The sequence below is a fragment of the Micromys minutus genome, assembly GCF_963924665.1.
Source record: "Micromys minutus genome assembly, chromosome: 10".
Taxonomy (NCBI): Eukaryota; Metazoa; Chordata; class Mammalia; order Rodentia; family Muridae; genus Micromys; species Micromys minutus.
Window position 1 is genome coordinate 33,581,138 of NC_137979.1, and position 24,209 is coordinate 33,605,346.

The following is a 24,209-nucleotide window of genomic DNA, read 5'->3' on the forward strand; positions in this document are numbered from 1 at the left end:
TCAAAAGATCTATTAATGTAATGATTAAAATGCCATATTTTGTGGATCTCTGATGGTTTTGAAGATTGTCTATATATAGTATATGTGAAGTGTTAAAACTTAACTACTCTTAACTATTTACTATTTGCATACATTTGAAAACATTTTATTTTAATTAAATCAGAATCTAATATTACCATGAGTCTACTATCTGGCCCCTAACTTGCATCACTCAATCATCCTAAACAGTGTGTAACAGCAGCTCTTAGAAGGACTGTGTTATAAGAAAGGTGCATAGGCACAATGGCTATCTAAGAGTAACAAAATCAATTTCAAAATTAGTACCAATACACAAAACTTTACACCAGTGAAAACCTTAGACCTTTTTCAATGTATATATTTGTGTACCAGTGTAAGAAAATATAACGTTAATTCTGCATCAAAATGTAGAGATTTCTACCAGCAGGAGGTTATGGCAATAAAATATTTTAAGAGTAACTTTAGTAATCCGTTCCTATTTATCTAATTTCTTATAAATTTACTCTATTCTCCTTTTTCCCTTTCAGCCCCCTTTCCCTTACCCATGAAAGAAACAATAAAGAAGAAGAAAGGAAAGACAGAATCCCCAAGTGTAAGCTCTATAGTTAGTTTACTTCCTGCACAAACTTATGATCATTTTCAAATTATCCCTTAAAATGACAACCTATTTATAATTTTTAAAATAATCATAATCAGACATTCAAAACCCAAGAATAGGATTGTGAGTCTCCATGGCATTTTCCTGCTGATTAGGAGCAATGGATTTTTGAAGGGATGGGGGAAAGTGGTCTTTCCTCTCCCTCTTTCTCCAGGCATGGCAGATTTCCTTCCTTCCTCCTTCCTCAGTGCCTTGGCAGGGAATCCTAAAAGTCCTGACTCTGTCTGCCCTGCCCAGCCATTAGCAGCCAGTAACTTTATTTACCAACCCAAACCAAATAGGAGCAGGGTCCCTCAGTGTCTTGTATGGGGACATGCAGATCTTTGTGCAAATTGAGAGACCCAAATGTACCTAATAAAAGTAGCATTAGACCAAACCCACTACAAGCAGCTTTCCTCAAGAGGTATCCATGGCTCTGGCATTTCTAACATCTTTATATACTCATAAGATCTTTACAAGTTCTGGATTGTAGTCTGTTTCAGGTTAAACGTACAAATGAAAACAATAACTATGTCATAATAACACCTAACATGATGAAACCACCTCTTATTCAACTGCAAAAGCATAAACAATAAGCTTCTAAGGATGGGAGCTTGTCATGAGTCACCACTCAATTAATTGCATTCAATATCCTTGAGCACAGGATGTACTCAATTAAAGCTCCAGGTCCCCCTTTAATATTTGACTCTGACATGTTGTATTTTTTCTTTCTAAGCTAACTATGCTTGATTTTTAAAAAAAAATGCTCTTTATTGGAATAAACAAGAGGACAAAGTCTATGCTGGACTTTTTTGAGCCTTCCTTTGTCAATGCAGTAATCTGGATCTCTTCGTCTTATTCTCTAGCAGACTCTTGGGAAAAGGTAAAAAGTTATCAACATTCTTCACCAAAACATCGTTAGAATGATCTCTAGACAAAAGAGTAAAATTCTCATCCTCTAAAACCTCTTAAGCCAGGCCCACAGAATTTAATCACCCTCAGCAAATTGCCTTCCGTATTTCTACTAATATGGTCCATTAAGCCTCACTTAAAGAATTCCATTGCTTTCCCAATCTAAAAGTTCTATATCTACATTCCTCCAAACAAAAACTTGATCAGGCCTCTCACAGCAATACTCAGTCTCTGGTACCAGCTTCTATATAATTTTTGGTTTTATTGCTGCAAAAAGACCTCAAAACCAAGGTGATACTTACAAAGGACAACATTTAATTGGAGTTGGCCTACATTTCAGAGGGTCAGTTCACTATCATCACAGTGAGAAGCATGGCAGCATGCTGGCAGACATGATCCTGGAGGCCAGTCGTTCTACATTTTGACCCTGAGGCAACCAGGTTGGGACTCTCTTCTGCCCTAGACAGAGCTTGAGCACTAGGAGCCTTCAAGGACTATCTACACAGTAACACACTTCCTCCTAGCAGGCCACATCTCTTCCAATAAGGCCACACTTCCGAGTAGTACCACTTTCCATGGGACAGGGTATTCAAACTATCTACCCAGTCCCTAAAGAACTGTCACATCTGACTTTCCCATGACTGATCCAGAGCAGCTCAAATGGTTGTGGTCAGTGTCTGGTAATGCATAACTGCCTCTAACTGCTTCTTAGGTCCTTCTGTAATGACTCTGTCTGTCTTCCAGGAAAGCATTTCATCTGGGAAGCAAGAACAGTAACTGCAAGATGAGTATCACTGTCAATCTGGATGAAGACTATGCTGAACTGGTTCTGTCTGTAGGAAAAATCACACTCGGAGAGAAGAATAGGAAGTTGATGAAAGATGCTCAGCTGAGAAAAAGAGAGGCCAAAACCATCTTACAGGCTGTGTGTGCCCTGCTGAATTCTGGAGGGGGCGTGGTCAAGGTTCAGTATAAATTTGAAAACTACAGCTTTACCAGAGATGGAATTGGACTGGATTTGGTAAATCCCTTACCTCATATCCTGAAATTTCCTCATGAATACCTAGACTTCATGAAGCACCGGAGCTACTTTTTCATTTTGGTGACAGCATGGAGGCCGAGGAACAGACGCCAGGGCATCGCCACCTTGAAAACCAACTTGTACCAGAGAAGCATCTCATCTTCAGTTGAACTGAAAGCAGCGGAGGCCGTGCAGTTCCTCAAACACAGGAAAAATTTCAAAGAGAAATCAGATTCCAGACAAAGTTTACTTGGAAAAATTGTCTGTAATGAATTACTAAATGAATGTCTCAAATTATTTAACAGAGACTGGCTTGCCTATAAGGAGACATTTCACTTCACTAAATCCACAGATGCTGAAGTAAAATTGACTCCAAAGAACAAGATTTTAGCGATTAAGAAAAAAATTTTAGAGCTCCTCCCTCAAACTGTTTCTGCCTTTGCAAACACTGACGGGGGATATTTGTTCATTGGTTTGGATGGCAAAGAACGGCAAGTTATTGGTTTTGAAGCAGAGAAGAGCGATCTCGAGAGTCTAGAGAATGAGATAGAAAAGTGCATCCGACAGTTGCCTGTCACTCACTTCTGTGAGGAGAAGGAGAAGATCAAGTACACTTGCAAATTCATCGAAGTTCGAGATTCTGGAGCCCTGTGTGCATATGTGTGTGCACTCAGAGTGGAGAGATTCTGCTGTGCCGTGTTTGCTGCAGATCCCGAATCCTGGCACGTGGAAGACGGCTGTGTGAAGAGGTTTACCGCAGAGGAGTGGGTGAAGCACCACATGGAAGCCCCAGCAGGTTGAGGAACGAAGATTAATAATCAGTTTCCACTGGGCTAAGGGGGTTGGAAGATGCTTTCTGGGCTTGAGCAACCTGAAAACTCCTCAGATGTCAGTTGATCTCTTCTAGATACAATCTGTAGTTCACAAGCTCTTGTTTTCTTTTACCCACTCAGAAATTCCCTAGAGAGAGTATACTACCTGCTTTTATTAATGCTGTGAGCTGTTTCCTTCAGAATGAGCAGGTCTCATACAGCCTGCTTCTCCAGTGTGGAACTGGAGCAGGGCAGGGAGGTGCCAGGCCTCACACTCCCCTTCACGGTCATGTCACCTGACACTACAGGTTAAACGGACATCCCACCAAGTGTCAGGCCAGGGTCAAATGCAGCTGTACCTGTGACACAGACAAGTTAGAGTGTTGTCCTGTCCGAGCCTGGTGGCATGCCCATTGCCTTCAGAAAGCTGAGCAGAACAGCCTTGCATGGTCACTGTACTTCCTGTCCCCGAACTTTACACATCCAAGAGTCACCTATCCAGTTCCTCTTGCTGCTCTCCAGACCATTTCTAGCCTGTTTGTCCCTGTCCCTCCAACAGCAAGGCTTCTGTTGCCCACTCTCAGGTACCTGTGATCTGTTCTCAGTTGTCTGGTTTCATTCTGGTTTTTGGACACCCAAACCTCATGTGAACTCACCCCAGAACCTTATAATTTCTGAAAATGTGAGCTTCTCTGGCTCTTCACACGCTCCTTCCTGACCAGCCTTCCTACCTTTGAGATTTCACCGTTTTTAAAATAAACCAAACCTGCTGACATTTCTCAGTGGGGAGAATGCTTGCCTAGCGTGCAAGAAGCTCTGGCTTTAATTCTCTGTGCTGCATCAAACCCTAAAACCAAGCATGGCAGTGCACTCGTGGTCCTAAATCTTTGGATGGAGATGTGGGGGTTCAGATACTCAGTCACCCTTGGCTATATAGTGACAAAGCATGGGCTATGTGAGACCCTATCTCAGTTTTAGAAAACAAACACAAGGGAAAATGAACCTATCTGATTGTTAACACATTCAACTACTTGTAGCTTCCTTTCTACAGTTATGTTTTATTGAGAGTCGTGCAATGCACTTTAGTATCATCCGAGTCTAATATGGTATTTTCCTTTTGACATTACAATCTAACTTCATTTCCTATAGGGAACTTATGGTTCTACTGAGACTTTAAATGTGCTTTGCAAGAGGTATTGGATATGGGAAACTTGAATTACCTTTGTCTTCTCAGGTTGTTCCAAGCAAGATCAACGCCCACTTCAGTCAAGCAGACTGCCACACAGTCCCCATAGCATCTTTCCTTGTGACAATCCTGATGTTCCTCAACCAAGTGCTCACTTTCCAGGTACTTGCACTGTGGCTGCCAAGTTTGGTTGCTGTGACTGGATTCCAGCCTCCTTGCTCAGCTGGGCTCTGTGGTGAAAGGTGTCTCCAGGCTTCCTGCACTATGAGTTTTACTTGTTTTCAGGTCCTTAGAATAACTTTGTCCCAAACAGTAATCTTCCTCATGACACACACACACACACACACACACACACACACACACACACACACACACACAAACACACACACACAAACACACCATAGTAGTACCTTGCAATGTGTGATATCCTCAGGTAAGAAGACAAAGGAAATTTCCTCTGTAATGCTAAACTTCCATGTAAGGTAACAGTGTCTCTTCAGATTCCTTTACTGGATACAAGGCTTGAAGAACTGTGTGTTACCCTATGGCTGGAACTGCCAATCTGTGCTCACCAGGGAAGCCTAGCCTACCTTGTCCCCTGTCTGAGATGTCCTCTCCCCATCCCTGGAGCTCTGGGAATGTGGCCCTTTGCTCTGTGGAGCCTCCCTGTTTCTCCTTGCTTTTTGCCAATCTCAGCACCTGACTTCTGTCCTCAGCATTTGTCTGTTCTTAGCTCCCCTGACTCTTCTCCTGCGTGGGGTCCCCAGAGCAAGCCTCTGGTGCATTGTGTTAGGGAAAAGGCAGGACTGTGGGTGTTCAGATGCCTCCATGGCTCCCTCTGGCAGGTTCTAAGTCCCCTTGCACCTGCCTCCTTCAGTTCATGGATTGGTGTTTGGTATCCTTCTTGGTTCGGGTGCAAAGTGTAGGTTTTACAAACTGCTTGATGGTGACAACCCGAGATTGTGCTTTTATAGTTTGTTCTGTTTCTTTTCTTGTCTAGTTATATGCTCTCCAGAAGCCCTCTGCAGGAACCCGTTCTCATCACATGAAGGCATTGAGCAGTTACTCCGGGCAGAGTTGGGCTCATTTCCTGAAGGAACTCTGGTCATCTCTAAAAGCTGGGCTTTGGATCTGGGCTTGCAAGGGAAGCAGGAAGTCATCTTGGATGTGCTTCATATTTCCCAGGGCAGGCTCCTGAGCCTGCATGGCTTTGTCCAGGGAGATGAGGAGCTGGAAGATGACAGCACTCATCTGAGTAAACTAGCTGATGAGCTAAATGGCTACTATAAACAAACTGCCCTAACACTAAAGCAGAAGCTGGTTAATCTTGGTGGTTACACTGGGAAAATGGGTATCGTGATAAAGATAATGTACTTGGGTCATAAGGCAGTGTCTCTTTATGATTCAAGCTCGAAAATATATTACCCCAAAAGCTATTATTTGACAACTACGGCAGTAAGGGACTTAGGAAAAGCTCTTGCTGAAATCTTTCGATATAGTTCACTAAGGTAAAACTTTAGTGATCATTTTATCTCTGTGTTTTTAAGAACTTGCAGTTATATAGTTGACTTCTCGAGAAATATCCTAACTCCTGTTTGACTTTGGCTTGATCTAAATATAAATTGGTGTATGGCACAATGATATTACACAGTATGTATTTGATAATGTTCATCAATTCTATAAAAATATGGAAAATGTGACTTTGAGCTTCAGAGAAATACATAGCAAGTCCTGAAAAAGGGATTGACCATTGGAGAAGGCAACTATGAACCTCAGAGTTAAGAATGTGTCTCTGAGACATGCATGTGGCCCATGCCTTTGATTCCAGAATGTGGAGGGAGGCAGGACATCCTGCTTTATGTAAAGATCTCCAGAATAGACTGGGCTATGACGTGATAGCCTCCCTCAAAATTAGCTAATTAATTGGCTAATGTGGGGCGCTCCTTATCTGCACGATCGAGCCTTTCTGACGAAGAGCATGGTGCTTGTAAAGCGTAGGAGACATTCTTCTTAGAGACGTCAGTGACGAAATGTGGAAATAGGTGGAATGTATGGGAAAGGTTCTGTCATGGTGTTGCTATTGCTTTGTGTCATTGCTGTTAAATACTTGATTTGTATGTGACAACCTGAGGGAAGACTTCCCACAGACCCAAACTCACAGAGGCAAAGTGTGTGGAGATTAAATGGCGACTGCTCACAACATCATATTTTATAAACAAGAGATTTCCAGAAAGGACAAAGAGACATGTAAACTGAATGCAGCTATTTTCTGTGAGGGGAGTGCCTTGCGTCTTAATGGAGAACATTGTATGTCTGGGATGGAAGAGGTCCACAGTCGTAGGTCATGCTAGCAGTCTTTGGGGCTATAGCACGGCATCTATTTTTCTATTTGTACCATTATTTCCCGTGAGGCATTGATAACAGGACTTAAGATGTTGATATTGTCCGTTTAGGGTTCGATATGCTATATTTTTAACGATTTTTATCATCATGTTGTTTGTGCTGTAGATGAATACCTGTGAAGGTATTTACAGCATTGAGTTTACATGCGAGTCCTACGCATTAATTGAAATGTTGGTATTCCTTCCATTAAGGAAGAAATCTCTTATTGTGTATCTTCCTTTGTGAAGGACACCATTTTTCAACATTTGGCCCTTAGTGGCTATTGCATAAGCAGTGGTAACCTGCTGTGACTTTGATGGAGTGCATCAAAGGACTGGTTGCCCTTCATGAGAATCCTGATGATTGGTCTATGAGCTGGGTGCTCACAGACTCCAATCATCCTCAGCCGTGTTTTCTCTTTAGATCTATGTATTTCTTTATCAATAGGATTTAGTTTTAAAATCTACTTCATTTTCTATCTACTCTGTTTTCAGATGTAGATGTCTTTATGGATACAGTTCTTCTGCTTGTATCTTTCTTCAATGTAGCTTCATTGTTCAATCTGGAAAGCTATATTTATCAAAATTAGGATGCTCTGTCATTTTGATAAGTTTTCAAAATAAATTAACTTTACAAAACACCATCAAATTCTCTTTAAAAATTCTTATTTTTTTTTCTAGGATAAGGTTTTCTTGGTTCAGTGTTTTAGATGTTTTGATGACTTGGGATTGTGGTTCTCAGAATTGTGACTTAGATCTTTGAAGACCAAGGAAGTAAGAAGACACATTACCATAGTTGCTTGATCACCTGGTGTCCCCTGTCACAGTAGCTGGACTAGAGGACACCCTGCCAGTCAGACACCACGCAACAGCTACTGGGGCTGAGACATGTTAGAAACACTTGTAGATGGAGGTGAACTAGTGTGAATCCATGAGAGCAGGTGGAGCACCCCATGGATGACCTCAGATGAGAGTGGGCGGGGCACACCTTGGATTACCTAGGATGAGAGTGGGCGGGGCACACCTTGGATTACCTAGGATGAGAGCGGGCGGGGCACACCTTGGTTGACCCAGGATGAGAGTGGGCAGGGCACACCTTGGATGGCCCAGGATTAGAGTGGGCGGGGCACACCTTGGATGACCTAGAATGAGAGTGGGCAGGGCACACCTTGGATGGCCCAGGATTAGAGTGGGCGGGGCACACCTTGGATGACCTAGAATGAGAGTGGGCGGGGCACACCTTGGATGACCTAGGATGAGAGTGGGCGGGGCACACCTTGGATGACCTAGGATGATAGTGGGTGAGGTACACCTTGGATGACCTAGGATGAGAGTGGGCGGGGCACACCTTGGATGACCTCAGATGAGAGTGGGCGGGGCACACCTTGGATGACCCAGGATGAGAGTGGGTAGGGAACACCATGGATGACCTAGAACTTTGCTGCAGTCTCAAAGCTTCTGAAATCAAATGGGGAGTCTGTTTATGTGGTAGAAACTGAGCACTTTGAGAGAGATGCTGTCCTAATGTTGTGGGGTGGTCACCGAAGAAAACTGCTCAGACCTGGGTCTAAGCCAATAGAGTCTTCATCATCTAGTCAGTACTGACACTAGGTGGATGTTCAGGATCCCAGTGTGACACTGAGCCTTCTGATCTATGGAGCAAGGCCAGGACAGCCAGGCTTAGGCCGTGAAGTTGTTGAAAAATAAAAACCTAGTGATGATGTCAAAGAAAAGTCCTAGTTGCAGTCACAGCAACCAGCCACACTCGCCACCTTTCTACATGTGCTTCTGGCTTAGAGGCAGTAGGGACCACTGAGGCAAGTGATGCTGGACAGCTGCAGCGTGAAAAATGGAGGTAGTAAAGGACAGACCGGCATCACTGAGGTGAAATCTTCTGGGAAGTGTTTCCAGAGAGGACACATAAGCGGTGTTCTAGCTTTTGCTGTGTAAGAGATATTTTTTTTTTCCTGGATGCCTTTGGATCAAATGCAGAACTCTTGTGTCGTTTTCCAGCATTATACGCATGTCTGCATGCCTGCTATGTTTCCTGTTATGATGAAAATGAACTAAACCACTGAAACTGTAAGTCATCCCCATTAATGTTTGCCTTGAACCATATTTTCTGTAGCCTTTCTTCTGTCATGGGACGTCTGGGCTGTTTCAATTCTGGCTGGTTCACGCACACAATAGAATTCTGCTCAGCCATGAAGAATGAGGTCATCCTGCATTTTTCAGGCAAATGGATGGAAGTATAAACTATCATCCCCAGTGAGGTACCTCAGACGCAAAAGGACATGCATGGCATGTATTCACTAGCATGTGAATATTGTCCAAAAATAGTACAGAATAACCAAGACACAGTCCACAGAACACAAAAACGTCAACAAAGTGAAGGGCCCAAGTGAGGATCCCTCAGTCCCAATTGGGATGTAGAAAAATAACCACAAGGGTGGAGGGTGGGAGGGACCGGGGAGGGAAAGGAAATGAGGGTGAAGCAAACATGATCTGGTATTAGTTGTGGAAAACGAACGGAAGCCCTGAGTGCCAGCAGAAAGAATGGAAACAGGTGACCTTGGGAGATAGAATGTTGGGAGGACCTTCCATAATGTACCAGGGACCTGGGATGTCAGCACTCAAAGGGGTGGGGCGTGCATAGATGTGAGGCCCCACAGTGGGGAGAGGGACCATGTAGCGCTCACCTCCAGCAGAAGTAAAAGGCTTCAAATGAGGGAGAGAGTTGCTATCCCACAGTCAAAACTCTGAGCCGTAATTGTTCTGGTCTGAGAAAAGAGGAGAAATGGAAATGGACAAAGCCTGAGGAAATGAGGATCCAGGGACAGGCTCAAGAAGGGATCCAGCTCAAGGGGAGGCCTTAAGGCCTGGCACCATTACTGCTGCTATGAAGGGCTCATCAAAAGGGACCTATCATGATTGCCCTTCTGAAGACCCATGAAACAGCTGAAAGAGTCAGATGCAGATATTTAAACCCAAACAACCGAAATAAGCTGCTGAACCCTGTGGTTTAATTAGGAAAAAAAGGAGGAACTTATGGAGGAGGGAGGTAACCCTGCAAGAGGACCAGCAGTCTTAATTCAACTAGACCCCTGAGATCTCTCAGACACTGGATCACCACCCAGGCAGCACACACCAGCTGATATGAGTCCCCCGTCAGACACTGGATCACCACCCAGGCAGCACACACCAGCTGATATGAGTCCCCAGTCAAATATACAGCAGAGGACTCTTGGGTCTGGGTTCTGTCAGAAAAAAATGCACTTAACCCTCAAGAGACTGGAGGCCCCAGGGACTTGAGAGGTCTGGCAGGGTTTGTCAGGTGGTGATATCCTCATGGAGACAGGGTGGGGGGAAGAGATCTGGAACAATAGGAGGGTGGACCAAAGAGGAATAAAATCTTGAATGTAAAAATAAAATAAAAGGGTGTAGGAATCTCAGCTCCTCCAGCACCATGTCTGCCTGTAGACTTTTATGCTTCCCACCATGATAATGGAGTAAACCTCTTAAACTATATGCCAGCCCCAAGTAAATGCTTTTTATAAGAGTTACCTTGGTTATGGTGTCTCTTCACAGCAACTGTCTTAGTTAGGGTTTTATTCTTATGAGCAGACACCATGGCCAAGGCAAGTCTTATAAATAAAAACATTTAATTGAGGCTGGCTTACAGGTTCAGAGGTTCAGTCCAGTATCAAGGCAGAAGCATGGCAGCATCCAGGTAGTCATGGTGCAGGAGGAGCTGAGAGTTCTGCATCTTCATCCAAAGGAAGCCAGGAACAGACTGAGCATCCTCAGGCAACTAGGAGGAGTGTCTCCAAGCCCATCCCCCAGAGTGACACACCTTCTCTAACAAGAACACACATTCTACTAGTGCCACTCCCTGGGTCAAGCATATGCAAACCATCACCATAACTAAGACAGGAGGCCTACTAAAGTCTGGGGTTCTGTTACACTAGGGATCCCTGAAAGCAAGAGAAAAGAAAAACAGAAAATTACTATGAGGCCTGAGCAATGTCCTTGAATGTATGTGAACTTCACCACATTCTCCTTGAAATCCCCACTGTACTTTCACTGAGGAGCCAGGGTTAACCTGGATCGCTGGGTACCCCAGGGACTAGACTGTGGAGTTGATTATAGGTCCTCGCCATAAAGCCCAGCCAAAAATGAGTTTCAGTCTTTTTTAAAAAGAGAGGAACTGATGGCTCAGTGGTTAAGAACACTGATTGCTCTTCCAGAGGTTCCGAGTTCAATTCCCAGCAACCACATGTTGGCTCACAGCCATCTGTAATGAGATATGATGCCCTCTTCTGGCTCTTCTGTTGTGTCTGAAGACAGCTACAGTGTACTTATATATAATAAATAAATCTTTAAAAAAAAAAAAAAGAAAGAAAGAAAGAAAGAAAGGAAAGAACCAGCTAAAAAAGAGAGGGACTGTGTCAGGTATAGTGGTCCACACTTTTAGGATGGTGGGACCAGGAGGACCTCTGAGTTTGAGGCCGGTCTGGTTGACACAGCTAGTTCTGGGATAGCCAGGGCTCCAAAAAGACTGTATCTCAAAATATACAAGAGTGGAAGCCGACTACTGAGCGAGGTTGAAACGAGAGCATAACTGAAAATCCCAGTTCAGTCTGGGCTTCATAGGCAAGACGACCAAGGAAAGTAATGAACGAAGGGGTAAGAGGTGAAGGGCAAAACCCTAGAGCAATAGTTACAGAAAAGGAGCTGAAATTCAGATAGCCCATCTCCCAAGGCTCTCCAGGGGAGGGGAGCGCACAGGCCCATCCCCAGGGTCCTGACTCATTTCAAGTCGAGACGTAATGCAAAATGGATAACAGGAGTCGGGGGTGGGAGAACCTCTTGTGGTGGGTGTTGTCAACTTTATGTCTGAAATATTGCGAAGAAGAACCTCGAAGCACCGGGGTCCTCAGTCCAGCAGCACTGTGATGAAATTCTGCAGCACAGAATTGAAGTAGGGCCGCGCGCAGGGTGGAGCATGCAAATGAGGACATGGCCCTATTCTTTGGAATTATGGGAAAGAAAAGAACAACGAAAACTCTCTTCCCATTCTTTATTTCACAAGCTTTTTATGGAGTGAAGGGTCTGAGCATAATAGAAACTGATAGTTGTTGTCGAGTGTGTGCTTATTGGCGCATGAGTGTTTGTAACCGTGAGGTAAAAGGGTATCTGTTAATTAGTGCTGTGAGCGTGGGGGGCTGCGAATTTATCGCTTCTCGGCCTTTTGGCTAAGATCAAGTGTAGTATCTGTTCTTATCAGCTTAATATCCGATACGTCCTCTATCTGAGGACAATATATTAAATGGGTTTTTGGAACTAGGAGTTGGAATAGGAGCTTGCTCCGTCCACTCCACGCATCGACCTGGTATTGCAGTACCTCCAGGAACGGTGCACCCCTCTCGGGGAGTAATACTGGTTAAATATAAGACTTATGCTTGTGTTGATTTCTTTATTGAGGATTTGTTCTGTATGTTATATTTCGTATAAGTAACTTGCTCTTGTCTGCTGGTACCGGATACGTAGCCTTATATTTATCTTATTTATGCAGAACATCTTCATAGGAAAACATGTTCTCTAGCCTTGGTGTTGAAGGCTAGCTTTTTAGCTACTCACCAGAACAAAAAGGTAGATTATGAACTCAAGATTTTGCACCTTTACTTCTAAATTTTAAAGTCCTATTTGAGAACAGTTTCATCTTTTCTCAGAAACTGTGCTTGTGTAACATGAAGATTAAATGATTCATACTTCCACCCATAATTGTCCAAGTCACTTCTCTGAGGCTCTGGTTTAGAGTAGAGCGACCGTTTCTGAGACAGGAGTATACAATTTTAAAATCAGATGCTGATATCAGCTCTCCCCTTACTTAAATTAAAAACAAAAAACAAACAAAAACCCCAACTTTGTCAGCCTGATGGTACAGGCCCCTGGCAGTTATAGAACAAGACCTTGTCTCAAAAAGAAAGGGGGAAGGGAAGGTGGGGGAAGGGAAGGTGGGGGGTGGGGGGTGGGGGGTGGGGGGAGAGTAAGTGGAGGGGTGTGGAGGGGTGTGGAGGGGTGTGGAGGGGTGTGGAGGGGTGTGGAGGGGTAAGGAGGGGGGTAAGGGGGAAGATGCAGCAGAGAGAGATTAAAGTGAGGGAAGGGAAGGTGGGGGTAAAAAGGTGGGGAAAGGTAAGGTGGGGGGGGTAAAAAGGTGGGGGAGAGTAAGTGGAGGGGTAAGGAAGGGGTTAAGGGGGGGAGTTGCAGCAGAGAGAGATTAAAGTGGGGGATGCAGCATAGAGAGATTAAACCACTCAACAGTTAAAAGGCTCTTTCAGAGGCCCTGAGTTTAATTCCCTGCACCTACATCCAGTGGCTCACAACTAATTGTAAATACACTCAAATGTAAATGCATACACACATATACATAATTAATAAATTAAATTGGCTGGAGAGATGGCCCAATGGTTAAGAGCAAGTCACATGGTGGCTCACAACCATCTGTAATGGAATCCAGTGTCCTCTTCTGGTGTGTCTGAGACAGCTACAGTGTACTCATATAAATAAAACAAATACATCTTTTTAAAATGTTATGTTTAAAAAGAAACTGACATATAAAGAATAAATTAAATCTTTTTAAAAATGAAGTGCTAGGGGTGTGGCTCGGTCTAGACAAGCTAGATGCTTGTCTAGCAGTACAAGGCTTTGGCACTAGGTTCAAAAGCAAGTCTAACGCCACCAACACTCAAGGCTACATACTAACAAATGTGACAAGTGAGTATTCTGGGCCCTTTCCATCGATATAAATAAAGTGCTTATTTCTCCATCTCACCCCTTTAATCCAACAACCCTATCTCTGGGTGTTTGTGACTGTGCCAGAAAAATAAAAGGTTGCATGCCTATGTGCCTGTCTTAACATTAATAGCGCATACATCCGATAGAGAGATGTTGACACTACGTGGCCAGCGTAGGTGCTGCGCAAGTCACCCAGAGGATGCTATGAAGACTGTGATGTAACATAGAGGGTTGCCCTGCATCCATCAGTTGCTGCTACAAAACAACCTTGAAATCTCAGTTCTAAGACGATACTTATTTCCCATTTGTACATCTACAATTTGTTGGGAATCTAGCTGATCTAGTTGGAATGACTTGAACTTGGCTCTGAGCTGAGTTAAGATTGGTTTTGTATGTTTTTGTTCATCTATGAGTGACTGGTCATCTGAGCCATGCTCTTTGTGTGCCACCAGCATGAATCCAAAGAGCACAGAGTCAGCCGCTGTGCACATCACAGCTACTTGAAATTTCGTGGGAGAGAACAAGTGATAGAACCAAGCCCACGTCACAGGGCTGTGGCTCTCTTTTTATAATAGTTTTTGTCTTTAGATTTTTATACACTCCCTTTCCCCCTCCCAAATTCATGATCACCAACTTAAGAAGCATTACTGTTACATGTGTACATATATATGCGTGTATATGTATGTATGTATAACACATATTGAGTTCATTTAGCTTTGCTTGTGTGTGCACGTACTCAGGGCTGACCTCTTGAGGTTAGACAGCCTATGTGGCTGTTCATCTCTGAAGGCAACCAATTCTCCCTGCCTTGGAGCCACTGACCTCCTTCTGCTTGTCTAAGGGTAGGGCTGTGTGGACTTTCCCCTGTCCTCACTAGTAGGTCAAGTGGTGATGTCATTATGCTATTGTGTTGAGAGTTCATGAGTTCAGCTTCCAGTTTTGTCTAGGGGTGTGATCTAGATATTTCTCTGTTGGACTCCGTGAGGTCCTGCACAGCCCGTCTGAGGGAAGGCAGCTTCACACAGCTGATTTGAGAGAAGGCAGTTTCTGCAGCTTTCTGCCTGACCCACAGGATTCAGGCTGGGAATTGTGGGAACAAATCCCAGCAGGACGCGGCCAGGCCTAGAAACTCAATGCTCAGCGGGGTGCTGAGATTAAAGCCCAGCCAGTGGGGCTGTTAGCTCCAGCCTGGCTATCAAAAGCAATGCAGAGCCCGCTGTGTGCTTTATGAAACACTTTGGTGTTGTGTATTGCCCTCTCTCTATCGCCCTCCTTTCCCCCATCCTAGTTGAAGCCCCGCCCTGATTTTCCTGTTTTCTGCTTCACAGAACTATCACCTGCCATTCCCCAATCCAGAGCTTCTCTGATTTGCCCTCGTTTACTCTCCTGATTTCTGTGGTTACTCGTGTCTACAGATCCACAGCTAAGAATCACAAAGAGAGAACATGTGGTACTTGTCTCTCTGCGTCTGGATTACTTCCCTCAGTATACGGTCTAATTCTGTTCATCGTATGGATGATGGTTTCCTTGTACCTTTCATTTTCCGTTCAGTTTTGCAGGGCCCTTGGGCTGATTCCATGTCTTAGCTTAGTGAACACGGCGGCAATGAACATGGCTGAGTGTCTGCAGGAGATGATGTCCAGTCCTTTGAGCAAATGCTTCAGGACTGAGTAGCTGGTAGACTTATTTCTAGCTCTTTGAGAATTCTCCACACCAATTTCCAGAATGGCTGCACCAGATATTACAAACTGGTGCAGCCACTGCTTGCTCTCCGGTTTGGACAGGCGAAGGGCGGAACTCTAGGTAGATGTGACGTATTGGGTACAATGACACTGCAAACAGTTAAATGGAAGAAGCAGCTGTGTAGAATATACGATTTATTGCAGAGCTTGCAACGTGTGTGAAATACCAAAAAGGCATAGGAATAAGGAAAAGGAATGCAGCTGAGTCGTGAGACGTTTAGGAGCTCTTTCCTTTTTTATGTCCTAAGCTGGTATGCTCATATTCTGTTACCCTCCAGCAATGTTTTAGGGGTGTTGCACCGCACCACAAGCAACTTTTTTATCTTGATTATTTATTACACTAGTTGTAGAATCTATGACATATTAAGGCGGTGTAGTAACATAAGGAGAGATGGAGAAGAGAAGAAGAAGAACAACAGCAACCACAAAGGGAACAGCTGGGGTGGCTGGCTGGTTGCCAGTGATTGCTCTGTTCCACCCATGCCCGGCACAGCAGGCGGAAGGTTCCGGATGCCCCTCTAGCTACTCCTACTGTAAGGCTCTGCTCATATCACTTAGCTCTCTATGTTCTTGATGAATATAAAACATTAGCAAAACACCCCTAGTCCAGGGGCTAATGTGGTTCATGCTGTAAAGCGACTGAGTGACACTCTCACTCATGTTTGTCTTCTGGGACCCCAGTTAACAGAAAGCCAACGCCAAGAGGCCAACTGAGACTTGATGAAATAAAACAAGTGTGGTCCTGTAAAGCTTGAGCCCCACACACAGCCTGCATGAGATGCTAGCCCAGTTGCTGCCTTCAAGACACCCAATCCAAGGAGTTGGTCTAAGGAATACCCTACCATCACTCCCCAAACAGCTACAACCAGGGAACGAATTAGAAACGTTGGGAGTCGGAGATGTGGTCAAGCATGGGGTCAGGAGAAGAAGTACGTACAATGGGGAATAGAGAGCCTCAGAAACAGATTCGGCTCCTGGTCGCAGGAACTCTCTGGAGCAGAGAATTTCATAAAGCTCACATTCTGGTTTGGCTGACAGAATGGAAGCTGGATTGGGTCGGGAAGACTGGAGGCAGAGAACCAAGCGTCTTGTCACTGGGAAAAAGAAGTGAACTGAGCAGAGGGGACAGCCACCGCTGGTGTTCCCAAAACACGGCTCTGGCTCCGGGCCTTAATGACGCGCCTTCATTCACTCACTTGAAATATTAAGGAGGGGAGGGTGCTCGTTTGACCCCCTGTGTTCCTTACAATAGTCTCAGAAAGCCGCCCTCCCTCCGCACAGCAAGTAGAGCTGTTTGGTGGCTCTAGAGGCAAAGCAGAGCTTAGGAACACCTTCTGAGTGCACAGGTTCGAGGCTAAGCCCAAACACAATATTCCTTACCATGCCCGAGAACTGCTCGACACTGTCTAAAATGATGCTATCAGCACAAACATCAGCAGCACTGGTGAAGGCGACCTCTGCTGTCCCACGGGCCATTGCTCTTAGCAATACACCCTTAAACTGTCCTCTGTCTTCCCGTCTCCTGTACAGAATTGCTATGTCTTGGGGCAGATAACCTTCATGAAACAGGCTGTGACATTTTTCTGCCACATAATTGGCTATTTGTTCTGGTGTCAAGTTGGCCTTGATCTCACACACGCCAGGCAGAGCCCGGGCACGCATCGCTTCCTCATAGCGAGCCTCCTGGAAGGTTGCCAAGGTATCTGGAGAGCCGTTGGAGGGAGGGTTTTCTTGCACCCTCTTCATTTCCTCTTTCATGACCTTAGCAATTTCCACAGCACAATGCATTTCACCGGCGATCATTTTCCGAGGAAACTGAGCGGAAGGAGCCGGAAGGCCACTAACACCTGCGTGTCGGATTTGGAAAGGATCCAGAAAAAGCCAGAGGATCCCGTGGTGAAGGCGGTCCCCGCTTGCGTTTGGATGGGTGGTGCTCTTAGCCTTCACATACCAGTCACCATGTCTACTGCAGAAATTCTCAGTCTCGTCCATCACTATGTGTTTAATCTTTGGGAACTCTTCCATCATGAAGGTCCTCCGGGTCACAGCTCGGCAGGTGACCTGTCGCCTGTAACCAGGAAGGAGAAAACGGTGTCAGGGAGAGGAGCAAATTCCTGTTCTGAATTGGAAACAGAGGCTAATTCTCCTTTGCAGACCAGTTTCACTAACAGAGGAAGTGCAGCCGAACCACTCTGCTTCCAAGGTGCCGACCAGAACCCAGAGTGTTTGCTTAAATACATCTTCATAAGAAATTTTACTACAAAGTAGTCTAGTGGTTTGTACCTAGAATCACATCACTCAGGAGGCTGGAGATCCTGAGTCCAAGGCTAGCCCAGAATACATAATGACTATAGGTCAATATGGTCTACACAGCAATACTTGATCTCAAAAACAAAACAAAATAAACCAAAAGACAAAAACCAAGCACAGTTAGGAAATCTTGTTATTTCTCCTGGTCCAATTGTGATGCTTGGCAAAGGAAATCTCAAAAGTAACTCATGCATGTTCCTACTTCATTAACTTGTGCTTTTGGAACTAGGGAACCACCTCCTCCTCTGGGTGTCTCATAATCTACACACACAGAAAAGGTGTGTGACTCTTTTTTTTTTCTTTTAAGATTTATTTATTTTACTTATATGAGTACATTATAGCTGTCTTTAGACACACCAGCAGAGGGCACCAGATCCCATTACAGATGGTTGTGAGCCACCATGTGGTTGCTGGGAATTGAACTCAGGACCTCTGGAAGAGCAGTCAGTGCTCTTAACCGCTGAGCCATCTCTCCAGCTCCCTGTGCTTTGGCTCTTACCTGCATTCCTTCTCTTCTAGCTTGGTCTGGGTGGCTCTGGAGGAACAACCCTGATTTTTGGCTCTCTATCCCTTTCTCACAGTAAGGGTTCGATGGGTATTTGTCAATTAGGGCTTTAACTGGTATATTTTTAAAATTTAGCCACAGAGCTTAATAATGTGCACGGTCCCTAGCACAGTTTCCTACACAATCCTGCATCTGTGTGTGTTCCAACATCACTAGAATGCCCACACTCTGGCTCCACTCCAGTTAGATCTGCTGCCCTTGTTTTCTGGCATCTTTCTGTTTTTGACCTTGCCGTGCCCTTTGACCTTGCTGTGTGCCCTTTGGCTAGTGGGCCCTCCTCATCTCATTTACTTCTTCTATATGTTTTTTGTTTGCTTGATTGATTGCTTTTGATACAGGGTCTCATGTACTCCAGGCTGGCCTCAAACTCAGTCCCCTTGTTCTGTCTCCGAAGTGCTGGGATTACTGGTAGGCACTCTCTCATGCCTAGCTTCCTAATGATTTAGGAGTCAAAGTCTCCTTCCCTGGAGAGTATCTGCTGACCAACCTCCAACTGTGTGAGGCAGGCCTTTACTATAATACCAATAATACAGCACTTGCACTGTTTATTTTTAAGGTTTTTGTTGGTTTTGTTCCCTGACATTATATTTAACACCAACTAAGATAAACGCTGCCCAATAAGATTTTTTTGAATAACTATAACCAAAGCAAAGATGTGAATTTGCCTTCTTTGGTAAATTGTACAATGTCCAACTTATTTACTATTCTGAGAGCTAGAGATATCAGTCATAATCGCATTCATATGGTTTCTAAAATGACTGGTACACAACAACTTAAATGTTTTTTGCTGGATTTTTTTTATGTCTGGTAATATTTTATAAACTAAGTTAATTTAAACTTAAATAATTCCTGCTAGATATAGTGACTAACTGTACAACCCAAACACTAATTATCCAGCAAAAAGTTAAAGTGAGACAAGTTCATTTCTACTTTCCTTAGATCCAAGATCCATATTGTGGGAAAATGTTTCTATTTCCCATAGAGTCGTGGTTGGGCCGAGAAGTGTACTCCTATAATCTCAATACTCAGCAAGCTGAGGCAGGGGGATTGAGTTTGTGGCCCATCCTAAGTTGAGGAGGAAGACTGTCTCAAAAAACAAAAAATGCCAAGCATCTGTGGCATGTTTGGGATTGAACATGATAAATTACCTATTCTAGACCTCAGTCACATCGGTGGTTAGCTGAAGACTGTGCTGACGTCCACAGTGAAAATGCATTGCAAAACCTTACCCTCAAAACACAAATTACTTTTGTGACTCGACTGAAAGACTTTTCTTTAAAGTTTAGATGGTAAAATTCTCACATCACAAAATCCCGTAGGGAGTCATGTTCACAAACATAGAGGATCTCTTTTGGTTTGCAGTGGAACACATCCATAATTTTCTCCACCATCTTTATGGCAAGAGCTGTCTTCCTGGTTCCTGGAAGGCAATGGATAAACAGTTCCCGGGTCTCCTGGAGGTTCCTGGACAGTGTGTTGGCTTGCTCTTCTATGCACTGCCTGAAGAACTCACAGCCCAGCTGGTCACTCAGCAAGGATCTGGAGCACAGTGAGACCAGCACCAGGCTCTGTAGCAAACCCTCCACTTCAGCTCTACTGGACAGTGTGTAGGACTGGGGATAGTACACAGGGGACTGATCAGATCTGGACTCTCTGCTGGTCAGGTATATCACCCTTGGAATGACACATACTTTGCCTCTGTAGCCTCCAAGGGTTTGTAGCTGCCTCTTTAACTGAAGGGCAGTGTTTTGAGTATAGTCAGATCTTGCAGTCCAACTGGGGTCTGTTGAGATTGTATAGAGTACCAGAGGGCTGCCGACTGCTACCAGGAGAGCATCACATAGGACCTTCTCTTCTCTTGTTAAACCAATATCGCCAGCCCAGCTTCGGGAAAATATCACAATCCCGTGAGAAAAGGGGTGTGTCTGTGTCTTCAGTAAGTCCTCCAGTCCTTCATGGTCTGAGAACAACTTCTTACAGAGGCATTCTGGCTGAAATTGTAGGTTTTCCCGTGCCACTGAAAATTGGATAGATAGAAGTTATCAAAACATTAAAAAGCACAGGGCTACTCTTGTAATGTGGTAGAAAAGGATGGCTCTAGCCTCCAACCATGTTTTTCCTGTTGAAAACGAACATTCCTGAGGCAGTATCTAGAGGTTCTCTAGCCTGGCAACTCTAGCTCTAAGGGAGGTTGTCATGGAAAGGCCTTTAGAGAGCAGGATCCTGGAGCCCTTTTCTAGTCCCAGATGTCCACAGCTGCTGGGAAGATGCTCTTTTTTCCTAAGGGCCTTCTGTGAGGCTTATGCTTTGGGGGAAGTGAGAATCTTCTTTTAAAAGAACACTTCTTAACCAAAAGTTTGAAGACATTTTATTGTGTGTGTGTGTGTGTGTGTGTGTGTGTGTGTGTGTGTGTGTGTCTTCAGTATATGTGGAGGTCAGAGGACAACTTCCAAAAGTAGGTTCTCTCCTCCCACCAGGTGGGGCCCAGAGATTAAACTCAGGCTAATCAAAGCTGCTGGGAGGTTTCTTTACCCATCCAGTCATCTCACCAGTGTCTGGAGATGTTTTGATTATTACAACTACAAGGTGGCTACTGGCATCTAATGAGTAGAAGCCAGGGATACAGCCAAGCAATGCATAATTCACAAAACACTCCCGTGATGTGTGATTCAAATGTTAGTGGTGCTGAAGCTGAAGAAAGTTTGCTATAGAGTGTGTTCATGTAACCTCTGACTCCCTCAGTATTAAAAAGGAACTTTAGCACTTTACCTTCTGAAGAATAAAAGACATAGGTGATCAGAATTCAGTGCATTTGGAACTATAATAGAGATTGAGGACTAGGACTTAAGATCTCTCTCTGTGGTGTGTGTATGTGTGTGTGTGTGTGTGTGTGTGTGTACTTGTAGGACCACTATGTCTGCTAAGTCTTACATTTGAGATTCTCTAAGAAAAAAAATTTGGATTACATGCTATTTATTTCTCCCAGACTAATTATTATTTTTTCATTGCTGAGCATCATACTCAGGACCTGGTCCATGCTCTACCATTTCATAAAATGATCTCCTCAGCTGAAACGAAAAGGGAGTTCATGAGCCTGGCCTGGTGAGATCCTGTCTTTAAAACCAAGCAGAAACAAACAGAGATGCGAGTACCTGGAAAGAAACGGCGCTGCAGGGTCTCCTTATGTTCCAGGACTTTTGTGAGATACACTGGCCTTCTCAGTGCAGACAAAGCTGGTGGCATCAGGGGAGCACTGTCACTGGTTGTGGGAAAGCTGGAAGGATCTAAAGAAACATACAGAAAGTGGAAAAAAAATCAAAAGTGGAAGGACACTGTGATTGGTCTTTCTACAGGCAACAGGTGTCTGTTCCTGCACAACCACACGCAGCTGTCCACGGCAGGAAAGGAAGCTGTGGACTGCTCTGTGGACCTCATGTATTTTACCTTCCTGGGCAATTCATTTCAAACAAGTGTCATTTCTCCTATCTCTCATGAGGTGATGATCCCCGAGTTTACTTCAACCGTAAATGTTGGACACCAGGTTACCTGTAAGAAGTAAGGGAAGGGTGGGTGGTGTTGGCACATGCCTTTAATCCTGGGGAGACAGAGGCAGGCACCTACAGGAGGGATGGAGAGGATGAGAATGCCTGTGGGCTGTAAGAGCCACATGGCCAAAGACGGCTGCCCAGGCTGTGATGGTGGTGACAGGTGAGTGTAGTCTCCATTCAAACTAAGATGGAACTGAAAGGGGAAGGATCTTGCTAGGGAAACAGAGGAAATAGATCAAACAAATTTAGGACAAGGCAAAGGATGATACATGGAGTCTGTAATGACTGACGTCATTGGGAGCATCTGATTCTGCAAGCAAGTCAGTGAGCTTATCTGTGAGTCTTATTGGTTGACTAGACATGACCAAGGCTGACCCCAAACAAGATGTAAAACCACCAACGGCCCTCCTCCCTTGGGGTGGTCCCCTACCCCAGAGTATCTGCTTTTGCCTCAGTCCCCATGTTGTGAGGCCTTGGGGCTGACAGTTTAAAATACTTACTCCTAGATTTACTGAAGTGATCCTGATTTGTTACACACACACATGCATGCACGCATACACATGTGCACACACACACACAGTTTCCTTGGAAACACATGGCTCAGTGTCATACTTAAATGATGTTTTCTAAAGACTGTTTTTCCACTGAAACTATTCTATGTAGACAAGAAAAATCAGCCAATTTTTGACAACAGGGTTTAATAGCTCCACAAAAAAAAAAAAAAAAAAAAAAAGGAACTCACTAACTCATGACTAATGATGTATGATAATGTACCTCTGAAAGACTGAATAAGGAACTCACTAACTCATGACTAATGATGTATGATAATGTACCTCTGAAAGACTGAAATCTATTCTTTTTTAATTTCAAAATGATCAGGTTCAGAGTCTTTGGAACTAAGCATATTAGAAAAAGAACACAGCTGTGGGAGAGCACTTATAAACAAAAGCACGTTTCTGGGATTTTTTTTGTTGTTGTTGTTGCTTGTTTTTGTTTTTAAACTACACTATATGACAGAATACCCTGGAAAGGAAAGAAGAGGATTGTCGCCCTCCACCTCAGCAATGAATCCCCTCTCCTTTTACCTGACTGAACATCCAGCATCATTTCCACCCATTGTTGAACCTTCAGCCTTGTGACAATATTGTTCTCCAAGATCCAGGAATCTGGGTCCTCCGCAAACACGACACAACAGAAGGGCTCTACTTGAACCACACAGACGAAACCATACAGGGTCGTTCTTTGGTAAACTTCCAAAATTTTGGTTGTGAAATTCACCTTGGGCTTTTCACGACAGAAGTGGTATGTGGGCAACTTTTCTATGCAGTTTTTTATTTCTGTTTTTAGTGAGTCGGGGTTCACTCTTTCTTTCTTACATCCAAATACTTCTTTGCTCTTATCATCAACCCCAATAATTATGTATCCACCCTGAGTATTGGCAAATGCAGAAACATAATGAGCCAGTGTTTCTCTAATCCGAGGGATAATCTTTTTGGTGGTAAACATTTTAAACTCAACATGTGTTGACTCTGTGAAGCTAAGCTTCTCCTTATAATTGAGTTTATCTTTCTTAAAAAATTCCAAGGCACACATCTTAATATCTTCCTCCTCCTGGATGGTTCTGTTGAGGATGTGGTCTTGAGAATGTAACCTAGGGCTACCTCTTTGGGCTCTAGACTCTTTCTCTCTGAGAAGCTCTAGGGCACCACTGGCACACAAGTTGATAGCAGAGGTCACATCTCTCTGATACAAATTGGAGCGTAAGCTGCAAATCTTCAGTGGAAGGCTGGAGGCATCTGGGCTCCATGACTTCACAAAAATCAGAAGGTCATGGTTCTGTTGCATGTAGTCAAGATACTTCTGTGAACCCGATGGGAGGAGCTTTTGAAAGGAAGTTTCCAAATCCTGCCCCAGCCCATGGCATCGGTAACTGTAGGTTTTGTCATGGATCTCGGCTTTGATCACACCTCCCCCAGAATTCAGCAGGGCACATACAGCCTGGATGATACTCGAGTTCTCATGCCTTTTCAAACAACTGTTGGTCATCTCCTTCCGGTTCTTTTCTCCCAACGTCACTTTGCCCAGGTTCACGGTGATCTCTGCATAGGGCATCTTCTGCACTCCCAACAACAACAGAAAGGTATTCCTAGAATTAACCGGGGCAGAGATATTTTGGTATTAGTGAGAAGTTCAGAGAACAAAATATTTCCTTCAAGGATATACATTTTTGGAGATATGTTTTAACATTGGACATAATCTTTTAAGAGATGTAGGTGACA

The 24,209-nt window shown here is 44.2% G+C and overlaps 2 protein-coding genes across 2 annotated transcripts in view; one reads left to right on the plus strand and one right to left on the minus strand.

Annotated features, from left to right (window-relative positions):
* Positions 1–6,098, plus strand: part of LOC308425195 (schlafen family member 2-like) — a gene marked incomplete at its 3' end in the record, with an annotated part of 10,301 nt that extends 4,203 nt beyond the window's left edge. Inside the window, exons 2-3 of the mRNA XM_080922422.1 lie at positions 2,312–3,384; positions 5,587–6,098. Of these exons, the coding sequence (XP_080778548.1) occupies positions 2,352–3,384; positions 5,587–6,098 (1,545 nt within the window). The 5' untranslated portion in view covers positions 2,312–2,351. The remainder of the gene's footprint in view (positions 1–2,311; positions 3,385–5,586) is intronic.
* Positions 6,099–16,761: 10,663 nt separating this feature from the next.
* Positions 16,762–24,042, minus strand: SLFN14 (schlafen family member 14; the record flags this gene model as incomplete). The annotated part of the gene is made up of 4 exons (XM_080924336.1): positions 16,762–17,575; positions 19,685–20,399; positions 21,535–21,666; positions 23,016–24,042. The coding sequence occupies 4 exons, from the start codon at positions 24,040–24,042 to the stop codon at positions 16,762–16,764; spliced, it is 2,688 nt and encodes an 895-aa protein (XP_080780462.1).
* Between the last annotated feature and the right edge of the window lie 167 nt (positions 24,043–24,209).